Source organism: Rhodamnia argentea, chromosome 8, assembly GCF_020921035.1.
Source record: "Rhodamnia argentea isolate NSW1041297 chromosome 8, ASM2092103v1, whole genome shotgun sequence".
NCBI lineage: Eukaryota > Viridiplantae > Streptophyta > Magnoliopsida > Myrtales > Myrtaceae > Rhodamnia > Rhodamnia argentea.
The window spans coordinates 742838-762811 of record NC_063157.1 but is presented as its reverse complement, the minus strand read 5'-3'; the positions used below and the strand labels follow the sequence as shown (position 1 = coordinate 762811).

At 41.9% G+C, this 19974-nt stretch overlaps 4 protein-coding genes across 11 annotated transcripts; 2 read left to right on the top strand and 2 right to left on the bottom strand.

The window, feature by feature from the left end:
- The first annotated feature begins 18 nt into the window (after positions 1-18).
- On the top strand, positions 19-11537 carry LOC115738046. Of its 2 annotated transcripts, XM_048283284.1 has the most exons (2): positions 19-1107; positions 11415-11537. In XM_048283284.1, the coding sequence occupies exons 1-2, from the start codon at positions 176-178 to the stop codon at positions 11449-11451; spliced, it is 969 nt and encodes a 322-aa protein (XP_048139241.1). In that variant the 5' UTR covers positions 19-175; the 3' UTR covers positions 11452-11537. The 2 variants fall into 2 exon arrangements, with proteins under 2 accessions (XP_048139241.1, XP_030526392.1); XM_030670532.2 differs by lacking the exon at positions 11415-11537 and having other exon boundaries at positions 19-1396.
- Positions 2121-5419, bottom strand: LOC115738059 (protein FAR1-RELATED SEQUENCE 6). Of its 4 annotated transcripts, none has more exons than XM_048283280.1 (2): positions 5066-5389; positions 2121-4428 (listed from the first exon to the last, which is right to left on the bottom strand). In XM_048283280.1, exon 2 carries the CDS (start codon positions 4407-4409, stop codon positions 2406-2408), a length of 2004 nt encoding a protein of 667 aa, XP_048139237.1. In that variant the 5' UTR covers positions 4410-4428; positions 5066-5389; the 3' UTR covers positions 2121-2405. The 4 variants fall into 4 exon arrangements, 3 of the variants coding, with proteins under 3 accessions (XP_048139237.1, XP_030526409.1, XP_030526411.1); XM_030670549.2 differs by having other exon boundaries at positions 5209-5388; XM_030670551.2 differs by lacking the exon at positions 5066-5389 and adding an exon at positions 4830-4852.
- On the top strand, positions 6550-10828 carry LOC115738065 (cis-3-alkyl-4-alkyloxetan-2-one decarboxylase). Of its 4 annotated transcripts, none has more exons than XM_048283281.1 (12): positions 6552-6900; positions 7214-7289; positions 7379-7464; positions 7815-7908; positions 8009-8085; positions 8232-8359; positions 8633-8704; positions 9299-9369; positions 9713-9788; positions 10067-10210; positions 10296-10393; positions 10519-10828. In XM_048283281.1, the coding sequence occupies exons 1-11, from the start codon at positions 6628-6630 to the stop codon at positions 10336-10338; spliced, it is 1140 nt and encodes a 379-aa protein (XP_048139238.1). In that variant the 5' UTR covers positions 6552-6627; the 3' UTR covers positions 10339-10393; positions 10519-10828. The 4 variants fall into 4 exon arrangements, with proteins under 4 accessions (XP_048139239.1, XP_048139238.1, XP_030526418.1 ...); XM_030670558.2 differs by having other exon boundaries at positions 6553-6900; positions 10296-10396; positions 10522-10828; XM_048283283.1 differs by having other exon boundaries at positions 6771-6900; positions 7221-7289; positions 10296-10396; positions 10522-10828.
- Positions 11124-14178, bottom strand: LOC115738061 (glycerol kinase). Its single transcript, XM_030670553.2, has 4 exons — positions 13607-14178; positions 13161-13382; positions 12054-13020; positions 11124-11600 (listed from the first exon to the last, which is right to left on the bottom strand). Exons 1-4 carry the CDS (start codon positions 13729-13731, stop codon positions 11355-11357), a joined length of 1560 nt encoding a protein of 519 aa, XP_030526413.1. The 5' UTR covers positions 13732-14178; the 3' UTR covers positions 11124-11354.
- Positions 14179-19974: the final 5796 nt, after the last annotated feature.

Genomic DNA, 19974 nt, shown 5'->3' with positions numbered 1-19974 from the left:
AAGATACGAAGCAAAAACCTGACCACCTCAAATTGATTGGGCCGGGCCTGTCACAAGTTTCAAAGCCCAAAACTGAGCTCTCTGCAAAACCCTCTCTCTTTCCCTCGTCGCTCTAGTTTTCTTCCCCCTCGATGTGATTTTCCCGCCTCTTTCTCTCCGCAACTCGACGGCGACGATGAAGTTCAAGGCTTTTCTTACGGACAACGGCGTGGCTCTCCTCGAGAAGCGCTTCTTGCCGGCGCTGGACAAGATCGACAAGACGTGCAACCTCTACCTCACCAGAGACCACGCCGTCTTCCTCCACAACCTCCTCAACGGCGATGGCCTCCAGTCCGTCGCTCAGTTCCGCATCGAGGCCCTCTTCGACGGCTACCGCATCTCCAGCCAGAACGAAGACCGCATCGCCTTCGCGGTCGACCTCTCCCTCCTCCACCGCGCAATCCGTAGCAGCGTCGGCATCTGCAACGAGCTCACCGCCGCCGGATCGGCCTCTGAACGGCTCCAGATAAAGCTGGTGAAGAAATTACCGGCGAACAGCACCCAGCCGATGCCCTTCCTCACCTTCGAGACGAAAGGCTACAAATCCGCGGTCATCCAGGACGTGCCCATCTCGAAGCCGATGTCTAGGGCTCAGGTCTTGGAGCTCCAGTCGGCCCTCGACTCGGCTCAGGCGCTCCCCAAGACGCTCGTCCAGGTTCACGACTTGAACCAGCTGCAGAGTTTCGTGGACAGGATGAGGCACGTCGGGGATGTGCTGAACGTCTGGATCAGCAAGCACGGAGACCTGCATTTGCAAATCTCGACGACTCTGATCACGCTGGGCGCGGAGTTCCGTAAGCTGGTGGTCCTAGGAGAGCGAGCTGAGGCTCCGCGGGAGGACCGGAGCCTGAGCGCGCAGGCCCGGTCCGAGAGGGCGGTCACAAGAGGCGACGCAGAGGCCGTGCAGGTGAGCGTGAAGCACTTCGCCAAGAGCCTTCAGTGTCACACGGCGAAGCCGGATTGCGCGTTCTACGGAATCGCGGAGCAGGGGGCGTGCTTGACCGTGATCTTCCAGTTCTTCATACCGGGGACGCGGCAAACCGACAAGTCGATCAGTTTGCATTGCAGGCTTCCTGTGCTTGACCCGGGCACTAACTGAACGCCAGAATCGGTTCATCTTTCAATCTTCCATTTTTGTGCATATGATTCAGAGCTGTTGAATACAAATTCATGTCTTGGCAATGTCTGTTCAGAGGAGGCCCATGATTCCCCGGATCAAGAAGGTCGTGTCCTGGTGCTTCGATTCATCGATTTTCCTTCTGAACTTCTGAGACTCTATCAATCAAAGCTTAATGCCTCCGCATTGTATTGTTGAGATTGTGAAATGCTGTTGGCCATTGCCGCTTGCTACCGAAATTCGTTCTGCTTCTCCTATAGAATAGTCCAAGACACGGCGCGCCCCCTCTTTTTCTTTCCCCTCAAGCATTTATAAACAATTTATGGCAACTTGTCTGGTGAATTTTCTATTATATTCGTGCTAGTAATGTTCTCTAAAAGCTCGAAAGGAAAAAGTATATAAAAAGTCTTAAAACTTGTCGCAAAAGGGCATTTGAATCCTAAAAGTTTAAAAAAATACAATCAAGTCCTAAAATTTATCATGAAAATGCATTCAAGTTCTAAAATTTTTAAAATGTGCAATCGAGTTTTAAAACTTATCATATTAGTCCAATCAAGTCCTTTCATTTATTGCATTTTTGAAAATTTTAAAACTCGATTGTACTTTTGTGACTAAATTTAGGACTTCATTACATTTGTTGAAAGTTTTAGGACTCGAATGCCTTTTCATGACAAGTTTTAGGATTTGATTGAATTTTTTAAAAATTTTAGGACTCATTTACACTTTCATGACAAGTTTTAGAACTTCTAGTATACTTATCCCCGTACAAAATAAAACATACAATTTTTATTTTTATTTTGGAATATTTCATTATTTGAGTAATTTTTTAGATCAAGGCAGGAAAGTAGGAAATGTCAAAGTGATGACAACTGACAAGCTACCCAAGAAGAAGTCAAAAAGCTGGGGGAATAATGAACAAAATCCCATTAAGAAGGTACAAGGGGTGTCACCCCTAAACTAAACCAATTGAATTCAACATGGGCAAGAAGAAGTTAGAAGAATTTGCTGCGCAAGTCCTTCTCGTAATATTCTCAAGACACTATTAACTTTGTCAAGGCATTCAGACATTCTGCTGAGGCAATGAGCACGTGATTGGGTCGGAATCGGGACGCCAGCGTGCATGCTGGAGATATACAGCGGAGATTTCATGCTATTCACAGAGAGTACTGGAGCTGTCCTCACTAAAAAACGTTGATATCACAGGAATTGGGTTACACAACGAATTGCTCAACAAATTGTCAGGTCACCTTTAATCCTGCTTCTCCTCGATCTGATGAACCCTATTCAATGTTTCTTCAAATGTTTGTAATGCGGCCCTGTAATGTTCAAGAGAGATCGCCCCCTCCTCGACGATCTGCAAGGCGCTTCGGAACAGCTGATTAAGCCACTGCACGCGGTCAGCAGCACCCGCATCGCCGGGGCCTTGGTCGGGGACGTACAGGCGCTTATAATCCTTTTTCCATCTTGGAAGGATGTACTTCGACGGAACCTCCTCCACCCCGTTGAAGTTAAGAACGCATAAGGCGTGCCTGCATAGATAGCCATAGAAATTAAAGCAGCTACAGATGCAACGAACCTCCGCCGCCGCTCTATTGTACAGGACCTCATAATCCCTTATCTCCCTTCTACTTCCTTCCCCTAAGACCCGCTCCTTAACCAAGAATATAATGACCGGCCCATCAACATACAGCTGCGTTGTGCTAAGACAAGAATACATCTCCTCTACCTCAAACCGGAACTTCTCGAATACATCTCTAGTGTATACCTTGGAGAGCTGTAACTCGAATGAACATCTCGTTTTCAACACATGGCTTGAGTTCCTCGAGTCATTATCCGCAAGGACTTCTTCCCTGTGCTTCTTTTGTAAAGCTAACTCGTACTTGTCAAGAAATTCTTTCAACGGAGTTTGTTTATGCACATACTTATCAAAAAATGCATTCAATAACTCGCCCGGCCGGGCAGCAGACATCCCAGCAAAATACGTGTCTTTCAAGTAGACTGGAGCCCATCTGACTCGATCCTCATATAAAGCTCTAAGCCATTCGTGATCACCAACACCAAAACGCTGGACCATGATCCCCCATGCTGTCTCAAATTCACTCACCTTCAGAGATTCATACACTGCTTTAGTCAATGCCCTTCTGATCGCGTCATAGTTGTTCAACCCCCCTAATTTTTCGGGAACTTTTCTCATGATGTGTGACAGACCAAAACAATGGTGACATCTTGGAAACACCTCCTCGATTGCACTGTGCAAAATCTTGCACCTGTCTGTAGTTATAGTTTGTGGGGAGCATCCAGACATACATGAACTCCAGGCTTTGAAAACCCAAGTATAAGACTCCATTGTCTCGCCTGCAAGCAAGCCGCAGCCTAGCAAAACCGATTGGCCATGGTGGTTCACTCCAACAAATGCCACCAGTGGGATCTCATATTTGTTAGACAAGAACATTGTGTCAAAATATATGACATCACCAAAATAAACACATGCAGCTCTAGACCTAGCATCAGCCCAGAACAAATTCCTCAAATTCCCCTCATCAGTTAGATCCATGAGATAGTAGAAATTAGGATTGGTCAATTGCATGCGGCAGAAGTAGTTATATATAGCCTGAGTGTCGCCTTTCTTAAGGTTCAGATGATTAACATGATCAGACAGACTCCTAGCCTCATTTTCACTGAAACTTTGGTTTCCATTACCTCCCGAATCAATGACAAGTGCCCGGTATAACTTAATTGTTCTTTCTTCAGCATCAGCACTGGACGGTGATTTTCTTTTGTTACCAGCACTGATTTTCTTAATTGTTCTGTAGCTCTTCGAGCCCAACAAGTGGTTGTGTTCAAGTGTCACTTCAAGCACCCTCCATCTTCTGGAGTCCACTAACCTCATCCGAATCATTGCTGGGCAGCCAGTTCGAGTTTCTTTTCGAAGACGATTTACATCTTTAATTCTTTTGAAGCCTTGGCTACTGCAGCAGAGTACTGCACCATACTTTTCTCTACTATTTCGCTTGAACCATGAATTCTTCACTCTCACACGAAATCCTGCTTCCTTAGCATAACATTTGTAGTAGTTGTATGCATCATCATACGACTCAAACTCCATTCCAACAGCAGGAGCAACAAACTCCTTTCTTCCGACGGATGTGCCATTCTGATCATCAGGTACTGCTGCGGCACCATCTGGCCCTCTTTGACTCGTGCTGCATTCACCATCATTACCTTGCTCACTTGGAAGGGGAGCCTCTTCCATATGAGACGTAAATTGATATCTGACAAGCAGACATCAAAAATGAGAAGAACAGCATTCACAAAGAGAAAGGGCAAAGTGGAACCTACACTAGTCTAGGATCGTGTGATTATCACAAGTTCCTTTCTTCTTTTACCTTCCAGTTTCAACAGTTCCAATCATTGACCATACAAATCTTTCTCAATTCCCATGTTGCAAACATAAAGGTCCAATTCCTGTGTTGCACACAGTAAATTGTGCAAGAAATCACTGAAGCTAAATGTGCATTCTTTAAGAGCCAGTTCAAGAGAATTCGAGTTCCAGAAGGCATCTCTGAAACTGTTGAAAAGATGGTACATTCCTAGATTTGGACTAAATCATCAAAAGTTTAACCCAAGAAAATTTACCCAAAAGAAAAAAAAAAAGCAAAAGCAAGCTTCGCACCAGAAACTATCAACCAGATGCACCAAGTCCCCACAAGAACTCCAGACATACATTTGCATCTAATACATCATTTACAAAGACGATGAATCTATTCAGACATGATCATCAGTAGCTACATAAGCAAAGCTAATCCGTGGCCACACACATTCCTTACGGAAGCACCGCACACCCACGTCAAACGAAGAACACAGCATCTGAATTGAAACTAAGAACAACAAAAGGAACAACCTGCGCACCAAAAAAGTCCCATTGACATCACAAAACAAAAAAAAAAACCCGATAAATCGCCACTGTCGCGGACGCGCACTGAACGAGCCTGATGTCTACACCTGCCTGCAATCGACTAAACTGTCTCGAGACCTAGAGAGCTTTCGATTACCTTCAAGAAAAGCTTAATTCCTGCGTCCGCTCGATTTCGCCGGAATTCTCACCGCCTCCGGTGAAACTCCGGTGATTCCGATCTCAGCAAACGGAACATAGAGCATCAGAGAGAGAGAGAGTGCGTGTTCTCATACAACACAAAATTTTAAAAAAAAATTAAGAAAATAAGAAAAGGAAATGCGCAGCGACAGCGTTGAACGAGGATCGTTCGATAAATGGGTGTGTTTTTGGAATATACAACGTTTCTCTCCGTTGCTGAAATGTTTCTTTAATTTGAATTTTCCATTTATATCTAATTCTTGTATTAGAGGATATTTTCATTTCAAGTATGATATGAGCTAAAAGATAATTAAAATCTAGATTGTTTTCCATTTCGGGGAAATGAAATAAATAAGAATCAGTAATCATCGATGATTTCTTGATTCATTTCTTTAATCGGCTTCATTTCAAAAATTAGCAATGAGCATGGTTTTAGGGTAAAATCGGGAACTAGAGAACCGGACCCATTCCTACCAATCCAGTTTCGAGCTCTTAAATATGCAAGGTAGGTTCCAAGTTTCAAAAATTGAGAAACCAATTCCGATTGATAAGTTTTAGATAAAACCTAGAATAAGCCTTTGTGTTTTATATCTTCGCACATTCTCGTGGAATTCCATATTTTTCGATTTTGAATATGTAATTTGGACCATCGCTTTGAAACTTCCACTTTCGATAATATCCACAACCAAGACTTTTATATTGTTAATGTTTCATATTCCTCTTGTGTCTAAATATGAGTTGTGATAAATTGATTGTGTAACAAATGGTGGTCATCAGATTTGATAATTCATTGGAATCATTCAATTTCGAATACAAGTAAGGTCTAGGTACACATCTTGGAACCGATTGTGAACCCGTGACACCGGATTCTAAGATATGCAAAGCAGATTTCAGATTAAAAAAATTAGAGAACCCCGTCACGGGTAGGTTCTAGGTTTCATTGGAACCTGAATAAACCCCGGATCTGCTCATCCCTACCAAAAATCGTACTATTTTAAATCAAGATAGCCTGTGAGACAAAGAAATGAAAAACATATGTAGGAGCAGTATTCAAAAACTATCATCAATCGAAAAATGTTTTCTTGCCAAAATTAATTTAATATGTATGAATGTTTTCTTATTTTGGTTTACAACAAAATTATCTCAACAAGGTGATTTACCATTTTCATATCAGCAAGATTCTCTCTCTCTCTCTCTCTCTCTCTCTCTCTCCCTCTCTCTCTCTCTGTAGGACCCAGCAATCCGAATTTCATGGCTCACATCATCTCACAGAAGATTCAGATCACTCAGCTTTGTAAAGATCACACAATTAACAAAACCTGGTGTATATTCAGTCACGAAATCCAGTGCCTCTCTGCTTTGTAAGCAGCAACCGTCAATGGCTGCTTTCTCCCTGCCTCTCTCTCCTCCCCTCTGCTCTTCTCTGCATTACACATCCACCACCAAGCTCAACGCCAGCAAACAGTTGACTGCCAAGAGAAGACGCACCACCGCCATTGTAGTCAAAGCTTCAGAGAAGAAGGAAGAAGCTGATAGAGACACACCAGAGTTCAATCCCTTTGGTTTCGTGACAGATAACCCGTCGAGCAGGAGCGCCATTCAGCTCCCCGAGAGCCCCGCCGAAGACGGCAATGTCGGCCAAATGCTTTATGTAAGTGAAGTGAATTGCTACGTGTATAATTGTCTATGTATGCAATATGCTATTTCTGGATTCAAGCGGGATGTTGTACGGTTCGTTCATGTCGATTCAATGATTAAAGAACGGAAAATTCATTGATGTTATTTGCATTCTTTTCGAACTGGCGATGGGATTGACTGATATGTTCTGTTAGTTTCGTCTTTTGCTTCTTTTCATCAAGTAGGCATTGCATATATTTATTTACTAGCCGTGACTATTACCTGTTGGATAGATTTCATTCATTCGTAGGAGTTTCCTGGAACCATAATACGTTCTTGAATTCTAGAGGATAGAGGACAAGGGAAAGGAGTATGGCTCCTACATCAAATCTGGCAAGTTCAGATGGTTTGTCAGGGAAACAGGTGAATCTTTCTGTTTCTGCTCACTCGTTCTTGGACTTTCTTTAATTTTTAAAAGTGCGCTATGATGAGTAGAACATTTCACCTTGAAGGGTCACCCAAGAGCCAGCGTGGGACAATAGTCTTCCTTCATGGCGCTCCGACACAATCTTACAGCTACAGAGTCGTCATGTCCGAGGTCTTTAGCTTTCTTTTGTTCTCTGATTGTGGTACCTTAGAAATCATATAATTTATGCCTGGTGGGCACTCTTTGAGGCTTACTAAGGTTACACAATCTTTTCTCCATTGGTGAAAACATGCCTTTGTATATAATAGAAGCGAAAGTTTGTTGTCACCACCTAAATTGCACAACCTTTGAGGCTTGCTAAGCTTGCACTCTCTTCTCGGAATTGTACATGCATGCTAGCATTTATATCAGAAACTCTACCTAGAAACAGCTTTAATTGGTTTTGCATGCACATTGATTTTCAACCTTTGACATTCTATTTCTGATATTAAAAGATGATCACTTTCTTGTGGTTTGAGTAGATGTCCAATGTCGGGTTCCACTGTTTGGCTCCTGACTGGATAGGATTTGGTTTCAGTGACAAGCCACAACCGGGATATGGTTTTAATTACACAGGTTTGTGACTTTTCAAGCAAACAAGATTAACCATGGAACACCATTTTTCCCTCTCCTTAAGTTCCAACTATTCTGACACGAATCGAGTGTTTCCCGGCAGAAAAGGAGTTCCACGAAGAGCTTGATAGATTACTTGATGTTCTGGGTGTTAAATCCCCCTTCTTCCTAGTTGTTCAGGTTTGAACAAATTGATTTCTGACCATGTAAGACCTGTGAAATTGATGAAGATTAGAAAACCATGATAAAATGATAAGCAGCTAAAGGTTAAGTACCACTTCAGAAACTCTGCATCTAACATGTGCATCTGGTGTTTCTTCTTGAAGGGCTTTCTTGTAGGTTCATTTGGACTGACATGGGCCTTGAAGAACCCAAGCAGGATATCGAAGCTGGCGATATTAAACAGTCCATTAACGGCTTCATCTCCGGTCCCAGGATTGTTTCAGCAACTGAGGTGAGATTTTGTACTACCTAGGAATGAGATGTTATTCATGTATCGTCTTAAGTACTATATCTCCACTTCCATAATAGTTTACTGAATTATTTTACTTGTCAGAAGTGAGATTTGAATCATCCCAAAACATTGCATTTTGGCGACTTAGCCGAATGATTGCAGTTTCTTCTGTGCCACTTATGCATTTTGGCGACTTAACCGAATGATTGCAGTTTCCTCTGTGCCACTTTAACTTTCTCTCTTACTTCTTTACATTTTTTTTTCTACCTACAGAATTCCTCTATTTGGTGAATTCACATGCCAGAATGCCGTGATGGCTGAGCGGTTCATTGAAGCAGGTAGCACGTAGGTATCCTAGAAAGCATCTTATTTTTTCTAGACGCCATCAAATTTTCCCCTGGATCTAAAAACTGTGATATTCTAGCCTGCTTTCTTTGCTAAAGAATCATATTGTGCTTTGCAAGATTGCTTATTGAAGATCACATGGTTAACATGTCAGACACTTGCAAAGATTTTCAAAGGAACTTAGCTGGTGCACTTATTTCAACAGTTCATGAGGGCTTTAAGGAGGCTTTGAGAACAAGTGCAATGATACTATTTGGCTTTGTAACACAGCTACCTTAGTTAGCTCTTGGCCAGAAAGATAGACATCCTAGGCTCCTAGTTATAGACGTCCGAGGCTCCTAGTTAAACTTATTTCGCCTCAAAGTAGAAGAACTGCATTAATAAGTTTTCCATGGAAATATAAAGATCCAATTCTAAGTACAAGGACATGCAGATGAAATGTGGAAACAACCAACACACGAGTGTCCTCTTAGAATGCGGTTGCAGAAACAGCATCCTCATACTTTAGTTTCCCTATGACTGAAAATGTATGGAGCACCATAAAATTCTCTCGTTTGTGTATGTAACCTGACATATAAATATCTTGTCTGGCAGTTATGTTCTGAAGGTAGAAAAGGCAGACGTCTACCGACTACCATATTTGTCAAGCGGTGGACCGGGATTTGGTTTGTAACTTCTCCTGATTTGCAGTACTCTGATGAAAGTTCTCAAATTCCTGGAAAAAACAGTATATTCTATTGCACCAAAGACCATATTCTGCCATAAAATTGACATTTCTGCAAGAGACATTGTCTCACTCCTCTATCTAAACTGTGTCAAAGATTGATTGACGGGAGATAAGACTGTATCTCAAATTCTTATTAACGCAAACAAAAAGACAATAGAATAACTTTTAAGAGTATATCGTCATCAAGTTGGTAAGTTTATGAATGGCTGTATTAGAAGCCAATGCGGCAGGTATAATTCTAACTTCAAAGCCTGAAGTCTCTTTTCTTTCACTCTGACAAGCCTTGCTTGAAGCCGCAAGAAAAGCTAACTTCAAGGAAACAGCAACTCAAATAGCGTCTGGTTTTTCATCCGGGAGGTGTGATGTTCTCTATGCTCTGGCCTATATTTTCTCCTCAGAGTTTACTATCTAGCAACTCAAAAGTAGAAAATCTCTTGCTGCTGATATTCTCTATCTTCATATCTTCTTGCTTATTTTTCTATGGCGGGACTTCATTATGGGCAATCTTCTATATTCACTACCGCTGCATTGGTAGAACGTAGTGTTGAGATAACAAACTGCAGGCCACTTTCCTTTGTTCCACGTGAGATCACCTTTTTTCTCTGCTTATATTGCTATCCTTTTTCCACTCGTAGCTGGGATAAACCCATATTGCTCGCATGGGGTGTATCAGACAAGTATCTGCCGCAATCAGTGGCCGAGGAATTCCAGAAAGGAAACCCTTCATTGATCAAACTTAAGTTGATAGAGGGCGCAGGTCATATGCCACAAGAAGACTGGTGGGCTTCTCCGAGTTCTTAAGGCGCGTTGAGTTTTAGCTGATTGTTTTTCTATGTTTAGTTTTGACAGTTGCCATTTTCTCAGGCCTGAAAAAGTCGTGGAAGCTTTGAGGATGTTCTTGCTATGAAGATATTCAGTCTTGATTGTCTTCCCAGTGCAAAAGCAGTATGGAATTTGCTTTTTGTTAGTGGAACTAGTATAGTTCTCAACTTTGTCTTGACATGTGGTTTGCATAGTCTATTAGACTAAGTTGTTCACATCTTCTTGGTAAACAAGACACATTAATAGTCTGTTGGTATATGTTGGGAACACAGGACAATGGTTAGTGAACAGACAAATCGGATTCATTTTGCAGAAGAGATTCTGAAGTTTCAATGCTCGACAAATATCCATCCTCAAGCAATTGTACAGCGTGGATCTCAGGAAATCAGAAGAGGCGTGGCAGATTATTCATTCAACTCAGTGCCATGGTATAACTATGATACACTGACTGCTGAATTGCTTCAAGAACGCATGCTCCATAATATGTATAACATTACTTCGCTTTAAATAGAAAATATAGTTGCTTTAGGATGAACAGGATCTCATAATCTTTCGAAAAGTTGCATTTACAGTGAGAAGCCCTTCTGTACAAAATAAGCACACGGGACACAAGAATCCAAAAGACTATTGCCAACTCTTTCTGGCAGCTAAAGAACATGATAATCTCATTCAACCTGCCAATTATAGCAAAACAACCATCATATTTGATACTTGAACACATTTAAAGAATTGGAGAATTTTCTTTTCTTGAACCAGTTTTAATCTCTGCTGTGATGATCCTCGTGGCAGCAGAGAGCAGGATTTTGTGTCAATTCAAATTGCTCAATAGATAACATGTCAAGGCTTGTACAATAGTGAATGGCATAGAAGTCTTATAAAACGTGATGCAGTTATCATTAGTTTATCTAACACAGAAGAGAGTAAGAGATGGTATATGATCCAGAATTTCACTCTCGCTAAAAAGAATAGCAAGAGATGGTGTCAGTCGTCCATACATGAATCAACCTGAACAACCACTTATTAAAGTGAAACATGGCATGAGCAGTGATAATCAGGGAATGGAGACAGAAAAGATGAAGAAAATGTTGATTTAGTAGGGCATCAGAGAGAAAGATCAGCCAGATCGAATGTCCTCGAGACAGCTTTGCACCAAGAATCCACCTTCTTCTTCCTCAGTACCCCATCTAATTTAGGATGAAAAGTAGTTGCGATACTGCTCCTTGCTCCAGAATCAAAAATTTCATCCTCTGTCCATACACCGACAGCTAATCCAGCAGCATAGGCTGCTCCTAGTGCAGTTGTCTCTATGTCAGCTGGTCTCACAACTGGGTTTCCCAATAGATCCGCCTAAAAAGCACAGAAAACCACACTTAGTATAATGATATCTTCAATAAGATCTAGTACAAAAAGATTTTAGCTGCACTTTTGTTCGTTCGGGTGGTCCACTGATTGTCCTTCTTGGGAGGTGATGGAGGTGTGGTACTGGGGTTTAAGTAGGATTTGTTTACGAACCACCTAATCTAACAGAATCTATTCAATCAGTTCTCCTGAATCAAGGGCTAAGGAGAGAATGCCCAAACTGAGCTGGAGCGAAACAAATTCTTCACACAAAGCAATACAAGAAATTGTACTGTGAAGCTGCCTCAACAATTTCATGGCGCTGGTTTATATCTATAGATCCCGAGATATAATATGACCTATCTTGAAAATTTTAACATCAAGAAGCAAATATCCCAAGTCAACTCATGTGTAATGGAGCCCGAGTCATGAACATGACAACAGTCGTGGGAAGCTCATTACCTGGATCTGCATCAAAAGGTTATTGACAGTGGCACCTCCATCCACTCTGAGCAAGAATTCCCCTTTCTCGTTCTTAACCTCACCGGTCTCTCCTGCATCTTTGTGCATGGAGTCCAACACATCTTTCACTTGAAAAGCCATACTCTCCAGCACAGCTCGAGCAATATGAGCCTTGTTTGTAAACCTTGTTATCCCAATGCAAACCCCACGAGCATCATCACGCCACCACGGAGCAAAAAGTCCATTAAAAGCGGGCACAAAGTATACCCCTCCAGTGGAGTCAACCTGTAATGCTAACTTCTCGATCTCACTGGCGGAACTGATTATTCCAAGACTGTCTCTGAGCCACTGAACAGCAGCTCCAGCGATGGCAATAGAACCTTCAAGGGCATAGTTTGTTGGGGCATCTGGTCCGAGCTTAAAGGCCAAAGTGCTCAGAAGGCCGTGCGTTGAATGAATCATCTCCTCACCGGTGTTAAGAAGAATGAAAGCTCCAGTCCCATACGTGCTTTTGGCCTCACCCTTTCTACATGCTTGTCCCACCATCGCAGCATGTTGATCTCCGAGGCATCCCGAAATTGGAACTCCGGTAATCGGCCATCCCTCAGCTATTTTGCCAATTACTTCAGAATTGCTGATAATTCTGGGGAGAATCTCTGGAGGAATTCCCAGAGTATCCAATGTGGGCTTATCCCACTCAAGAGCTTTGAGATTCATTAGCATAGTTCTAGATGCGTTCGATACATCAGTAACATGTAAACCACCGGTGGTTCCTCCAGTTAGATTCCATATTAACCAGGTGTCTATGGTTCCAAACAAAGCATCGCCTTTCTTAATAGCCTCCTTAACAGCGTTGACATTTTCCATCAACCACAGAAGCTTAAGTGCGCTGAAATATGTACTGATGGGCAAACCACAGGTCTTGACGAAATGGGTCCTACCCCCAGGCAGTTCTTTCTCCAATTTTCTATAAGTAAATTTAAAAGCATATCAGAACTGTGTAACTCCCGTTATCAAACAAAAACAAAAATGTGATGCACAAAACATCTAGGAGTGCATTAGAATGAAAGGACCAAAATCTAGCCGAACACGAAAGAGGGGGGATACCTGCAAATAGAGCTCGTACGAGCATCCATCCAAACAATGGCGTTGTACAGAGGGCGACCGGTGGATCTGCTCCAAACAAGAGTAGTCTCTCTCTGATTAGTCAACCCAATGGCTTTCAGTCCACCATCCACATCGTGGCCAGCAGCTGTGGCCTTGTCTAGAGCCTTGGTCACACACACCCTCACACTCTCCAGAATCTCCATCGGATCATGCTCCACCCATCTTGAAACCAACACGTAAAGCACAGAATTTACGCTCTGGGCACCCTTAAAGACGAGTTAAGAAGAAAGGCAAGATCTTTTCTTTTTGTCAAACACATGACCATCATCATCGTGTTCTCTTATTCGAGAACCATTTCTACGACACAATCTTAAACAGACACGCATAACAAGTACAAACTCGCAAATTTGGAACGTCAGAGAGAGAGAGAGAGAGAGAGAGGGTACCCGGCCTGAGGGCAGAACTGAGTGAACTCGACCTGGTGAGATCCGATCGCACGAGCGGTTCGGTCGTAGATGATGAACCTGGTGCTCGTGGTCCCCTGATCAAGCGAACCCACATAAACCCCCATTGCCTCTCACTTGTCCTTCGACCTGTTGCTGGCGAGAGAGAGAGAGAGAGAACAGAGTTCGTGTGTGAAAGAGAGACGAGAGACGAGAAGACGAAAGGGACGAAGCGTCGCTTAACGGAGAGTGACTTATGGAGTCCCCGATCAATACATGAACATAGAAACAGCAAAAGGAAATCTTGGGAATCGTTGGCGGGCTTTATCCAATCATTTTCGTTCAGTGTTAACAAAAAGGATATCTTCCCATCTCTCAACGAATCCGATCCAAATCATTCAATGTTTCATCGCTGTCACTGTGTCATCCGTTTCAACGGCTGAGTTTTCTGGGTTGCATTAAACGGGAAATTTTTAATGGATATGCTTCGAAAGGCAGAGTCAACACTCACGTGGATGATGACCATTCGCCCACGAAGATTATGGCGGGGAAGAGAACTCTTTTGATTTCCATCCCGATATTTGGGAGTAGAAGTGGAATTTTATCTTCCACCCAAAAAAAAATAAAAGGGAATTTTATCTCATCTTCTTCTCGAACAAAAGCAAGAAAATCTGTCAACACAAGCAATCGAAGCAGAATGGATCAGATCATCAAGCGATCGACGGAGAGATCGGCAGTCGTCATCGACGTCGAGCAGGACATCATAGTTCTTCGCCGTTCTTAAGCGGAAAATACGAGGATGTGCCATTTATGGAGGGACAAGCCTCCACGTGGGTCTCTCTGATTGGCAGATAGTGTTGACTGATGGTGGAGCCGACGACGTGGCCGGTTCCGTGGAACCGGCGGTTCCGGTTCCGGGTTTGGAACCGCCGGTTCTGGTTCCGGTTCCGGTTCCGGTTCGGGTTCGGGTTCGGAACCGCCGGTTCCTAAGCCTAACGGCTATTTTTTCTCAGGCCTCCTCCTTTTTTTTAAAAAAAAAAATCGAGTCGAAACAGGTGGTTCAGGGCCGGTTCAGACAATTATGGAACCGGAACCGGCCCTTGAGGCCCGGTTCCAGTTCCGGGTCGGAACCGTGGGCCCGGTCAACGGGCTCGGTTCCAGGCCCGGTTCATTTTGGCCATGTCTAAGTTGATGGATCCCCTGGTGTAGACGTGGCCGGTTTCGGGCCGATTCCGGTTTCGATTCGGAACCACCGGTTCCTAGGCCCAATGGCTCTTTTCCTTCGGGCCTTCTCCTTTTTTTTTAAAAAAAAAAAACGGGTTGGAACCGGCTGTTCCGGGCCGGTTCCGAAAATTTAAAAACCGGTTCCGGGCCCACGATTCCATTTGGCCATGTTTACCCGGGTGATCCGTTGCTCTGAGCCTTATCCAACCGTCCCTTTTGCACTTGAATTTTGTGTTATTAATAAACAAAAATTAATCATTCCTTTTTTTTTTACCGAAAAAATTTGATCGTTTCAATAACTAAGGACCCGCATGAAAACACTTCAGAAATTACATTTCTCTGCCGAAAGTCCATCCGGCGGAGAAACGTGTTTGATAAAAACATGATCGAAGTAGAAATCCATTTGGTAAAAAATTTGACTTCCGGTAAGATTTTTCACTTTTGGTAAGATTTTTCACTTCTAATAGGATTTTTGGCCAATTTTGAGAAGTAAAAAATTTTAACTTCTCGGTTCCAGAATCACTTCTTGGATCACACCCGCCTTCGCCGACTACCATTGCTGCGATCGCCAACCGCCGGCCACCGACCACTGCCCACCCACGGCCACCAACCACCTCGGCCGCCTACCGTGGCCGCCGACCACCGTCGCCGCCACCGCAGCCAACCACACCCGCCGCCCGACCACCGCCGCCATCTCCGACCCCCGCCGCCGCCCAACTACCGCCGCTACCAACCACCGCCAACCACCACCGCCGCCAACCACCGCCGCCACCACCGCCGCCACCGAATATTTTGTTAATAATGTTTCAAAAGTAGAAATTTTCAACCATTACCAAACGAATTTTTCTTATCGGAAGTCGATCCGAAGCAGAAGTAGAAAAATCAACTTCTACTTTTGAAGAGAAGTAAAGAAATCAACTTCTGACTCGTAGAAAAATGTTACCATGCGCGCCCTAAACAGTTTAGGTCATTTATTTAAATATGTCTTACGGGATGGGAGAAGTCTTTTTAGTAGACAAAAGGACTTCATAAATGCTAAAATTTATTTACGGTGCTCATTTTGATGTCAAAAAAAAAAAAAAATTTGGATCGGTTAAGTGCTAATTTTGTTGAATAACAATTATTTGAGTGCCAACTTGATGAGCTTTACTTGAAATCTTACATGGCATCTATGTGGTTCGTCGGAGGATCACAATCAATAATTTAAAAAAAGATAAAGTTAAAAAAATTAAAAACTGATTTTTTGGTTTAAGACTTAATTTTTTAATAAAATTGCCACTTGAACTGATTTTTTAATAAAATTGTTCGACTTGTTTTTTAAATGTAAATGACATGGCACTAAAATATTTTAAATATAAATGCCACGTATATTTTTTGACCGGAGTCTTTTGCCGTTGGTACTTAAATGGTCGTTTTTCTTTGATTTGATACTTTAGTGAGACGGCAAAAAATTTTGGCGTACTATACACAAATTGTGTCCCTTGAGGTTTTTTTTTTTTTTGTTGCCCTTTTTAGTGATTCAAAGTCACGTTTGTTTTGCAAAAAAAAATAAATAAAATAAAATTTTCAAATCATTTATTTTTTTCACGAAATAAACCGTTGCCCAAGTGTAATCAGTATTCGAAGGGTCAGTCAAACCCCGTTGGAATTGCGGTGAGTTCGTACTTTGAAGGTCAAGCTCACGCCCAAAATGAGAGTTACAAAGTGGATCCAAAACAGTCTGGTCGTCGGACGTCACACGTTTGAGAAGTCAGAACCGCTTGGACAACGGCTACACTAAACGCCACCAAAAACAAAGAAGCTGCTTTGCTTCAACACCAAGGCAACCAAGGAAAAGCGTTGAACAATTTATTTTATTTAAGTTTTGGGTTAGAAGTTGATAAACGACCTTACCCAATGCCACCGACTCTTTCTTTCCAAAAGAAAAGAACAGAAGAGAGAATTTGGCTTACTAGTACCTAAGCACCGTTTTGTACAAACTCCCCTACATATGCCAATTCATTGGGCATAAACTTTTCATCATTACAGCTTGCTTTTTGAACATGGATTCAGCTCCACCTTCGTCATGACATTCCGCCCTAAAACTATGTACGGGTCATCGTGCTCCTCCCGATGAAAGCTGCTACTCTATAGAAGAAAGGCCGGCTGACATTAAGATCCACTCGATCTCACGGTGAAGTGTAGACGGACCGGACAACTCTTCGGAACTTGCCGAGCGGGACGGGGCGGAAGAGAGGGGAAATGAAGCGTGCAAAAATAGGAGAATGAAATCTTTTTTTGTGTTCGATCGAAAAAAAAAAAAAAAAAACAACAACTTTTGCGGAGATGAGAATGCAATGTTTGGGTCTAGCCCATGAATAAAGGCTCGGGACCAGGCAACAGAGTTTGTCTGGCCCATGAGCAACGCCATATATACGAGGAGAACTTTTTTTCTTAGAAGACCCTCAGAAAAGCGAAACTTGGAATATAAACCGGCGGGCTTTGCATCCAAAATGAGAAGCTATCTTCGATTTTACAAGAAGTTGAATCTATATGAGCACCAAAACCAAATCATTTATGTTTCGAGTGAGATGATCACGACCCGATATCTGATGATTATTGAAGCATACAATTCCACGATAAAAAAAAAAAATTGAATGAAGGGCTCGCTCATCTCTAACTTACTTTTTACACAATGTTTAACCAATTTCTTTGTTTGTTCGATTGTTTCTTATTGTTTATTACTAGTCAATCCATTGAAAAACTAAATGAAAATGCCGATGTGATCGTTTTAAGTGTGATGCTCGCAAGATAAGCTAGCCGTAACAAAATACATTCCTTAAATTTCAAAACACAAAAAACAATGTGCCCCGACGATGGTCGAATGTTTAAGAAGGGGGGCTTTTTTCCATAATATGGTAAAAAAAAATAATTATCAACTTATGTGTATTTTTTAAAAAAAATTACCAATATAGGGCATGTGCGCCTCTATGTGAGGCGCACTCTTCATTTTATAAATTGGTAAGATACATAAAGATGAAATATCCATATTAAAAGAAAGTACAATGGTAGATAACAATCCATGAACTGAAGCCGCCCTTCGTCGACCCACCACTCGAGGACCCCTTGCGTTGCAAGCCTATGAATCCCGTGCCGCCGCCACGCCCGCAAGTTGCCACCACGTAGCATCGTCGTCTTCGTCGCCGATCGTCGTTAGTTTGTGAGTTAACGACCATCTCCGATCATTAATTGCACTTATGGTTAGTTTATTTAGTGTTAATCATAGTATAGATTAGTATAATGCTAGTTTAGTTTAGTTAACCGTGGTCGGCAATGATAGCGGTTGCAATGACGACATGTGTCGGTGACAACACTTAGCGATGACTCGACGACGACGATGATGACATTGCGGCAACTTGTGGGCATGGCGGTGGCAACGGGCTCACGGGCTTGTGGTGCAAGGGGTCCTCGAGTGGTGGGTCGGCCGAGGGTGGCGTGGCACGGCGGTGCAGTTGGGGCTTGTGAGTTCGCGAATCTCGGGTCGACATGGCCCACGGGCGGAAGGACTGCGAGTGATTCGCGGGTGGGTGGCGATGACGAGGATGGTCGAGTCGGCGGAGGCCGTCGGTTGCCGGATTTTTTTCAATTCATGGATTGTTATCTACTATTACACTTTCTTTTAATCTCGATATTTCATCTTTATGTATCTTACCAATTTATTTTATGTATTTTTATTTTTATTTTTTTAGCAATTTTATCTATTATTTTATCTATATCTATTAATTATTCACATGCTAAACAAATTAATTACATAAATATTAAATTATTTATTAATTATATGTCTTCATAAATTTTAAATTAATTATTAAAAAGAAAAACATTATATTTATAAATTTTTATAAAAAAACCTTATAAAAAATGTTATTATAAATATAAATGAAAAAGAAAATTTTAAAAATTGTGCCAAAAATTAAAAAAAAAAAAAGAAGACCAAGCATCGTTCCCCCACAGACGCATATTCCCTATAAAATTGTATAAATTTTTTAAAATACACGTAAATTTAATTATTTTTTATCATATTATGGGGAAAAAAAAAGCCTTTAAGAAGCCCTTGCTAGGTTCGCAACCTCATGCAAGTTCAAGTGCGGTAAGGGATATCTCTTGGTTTTTTTTTTTTTTTTGCCAACCGACAATTCATCTAATCATAATTGTTCCGCACCAACTTGGTGCTCCAGCCCAGCATTTTCTTTCGTATATTTGATCGAAAACTAACATGAAAAGAATTATTTTTGTAATTTAAATGGGATTATTTGCAAAACCCGGTTCACGTTTGAAATGACTTTTACTTTTTGTATTTTGTTTACTCTAAATTTTACGGTGGACCTATTTTGATTTTTTGTTAATCCAAACATTCACAATATGAAAATACTGGCACGTAAATTTGCAATATAGATTTTCTTTATCTTTTGTTTTTAATTTGAATGATATTTTAGATTTTGACGGGAAAGTAAAATAGTTTGTTTTCCGTAGCTTTTACGTCCCTCGAGCCACGAGGGCTAGGTGCATCTTTGGCGTATGGTAATAAAATTATAGAACCTGGCCCGAGCTATTGGGACCGATCAAAGTTCGACTAACATGGAAAAGTGTTAACATATGTTTCTTTGGCGATGGGCGATTCTATGAGCTATAATTTGGGCAGGATGTGATAGCCCAATTTGAGTACTCCTGTTGATCCAATTGAGCCCTCCTCCTATTGATCACCACAAATTGCAAAGTGTGGTATCATGTTATGGACTAGTGATGTCGGAGGACTACTGCATAGGTTGGATGAGATGAAACGTTGGATAGAAAAATCTTTAGATGTTCCGAATGCCTAGGAGCCCAATGCATTCTAACTCTCCATGTTGATATAGGTCTTACGTAAAAATTATTTGATTAAAGCGGTTGGATGCTTCGAGTTGGGGAAAATTGTAAAAAAAAATCGTAAACCTATTGTGATTTTGTCAATTCGATCCTAAATATTTTCACATTTTGCCAATTGAGTCGTATGATTCGAAAATCGTTGACTTGGGCACGATCAATACTAACGTGGACAATTTTTAATCATATTTTAGGTGACCCTCCGAAGAAGAAAACCAGAGGACAAAAAGTAAAAAAAAAATAAAAAG

What these genes read in the sequence shown, in the direction of transcription:
- LOC115738046 (XM_048283284.1), top strand. Translation starts at nt 176, where the DNA reads ATGAAGTTCAAGGCTTTTCTTACGGACAACGGCGTGGCTCTCCTCGAG. An exon ending in TCGATCAGTTTGCATTGCAG is followed by an intron (nt 1,108 to 11,414) that starts GCTTCCTGTGCT and finishes CCAAGAATCCAC; the next exon opens with CTTCTTCTTCCTCAGTACCC.
- LOC115738065 (XM_048283281.1), top strand. Translation starts at nt 6,628, where the DNA reads ATGGCTGCTTTCTCCCTGCCTCTCTCTCCTCCCCTCTGCTCTTCTCTG. An exon ending in ACAGAGTCGTCATGTCCGAG is followed by an intron (nt 7,465 to 7,814) that starts GTCTTTAGCTTT and finishes TGGTTTGAGTAG; the next exon opens with ATGTCCAATGTCGGGTTCCA. An exon ending in CATATGCCACAAGAAGACTG is followed by an intron (nt 10,211 to 10,295) that starts GTGGGCTTCTCC and finishes CCATTTTCTCAG; the next exon opens with GCCTGAAAAAGTCGTGGAAG.
- LOC115738059 (XM_048283280.1), bottom strand. Translation starts at nt 4,409, where the DNA reads ATGGAAGAGGCTCCCCTTCCAAGTGAGCAAGGTAATGATGGTGAATGC.
- LOC115738061 (XM_030670553.2), bottom strand. Translation starts at nt 13,731, where the DNA reads ATGGGGGTTTATGTGGGTTCGCTTGATCAGGGGACCACGAGCACCAGG. An exon ending in CAGTTCTGCCCTCAGGCCGG is followed by an intron (nt 13,383 to 13,606) that starts GTACCCTCTCTC and finishes GTTGGTTTCAAG; the next exon opens with ATGGGTGGAGCATGATCCGA. An exon ending in CGTACGAGCTCTATTTGCAG is followed by an intron (nt 13,021 to 13,160) that starts GTATCCCCCCTC and finishes ATTTACTTATAG; the next exon opens with AAAATTGGAGAAAGAACTGC.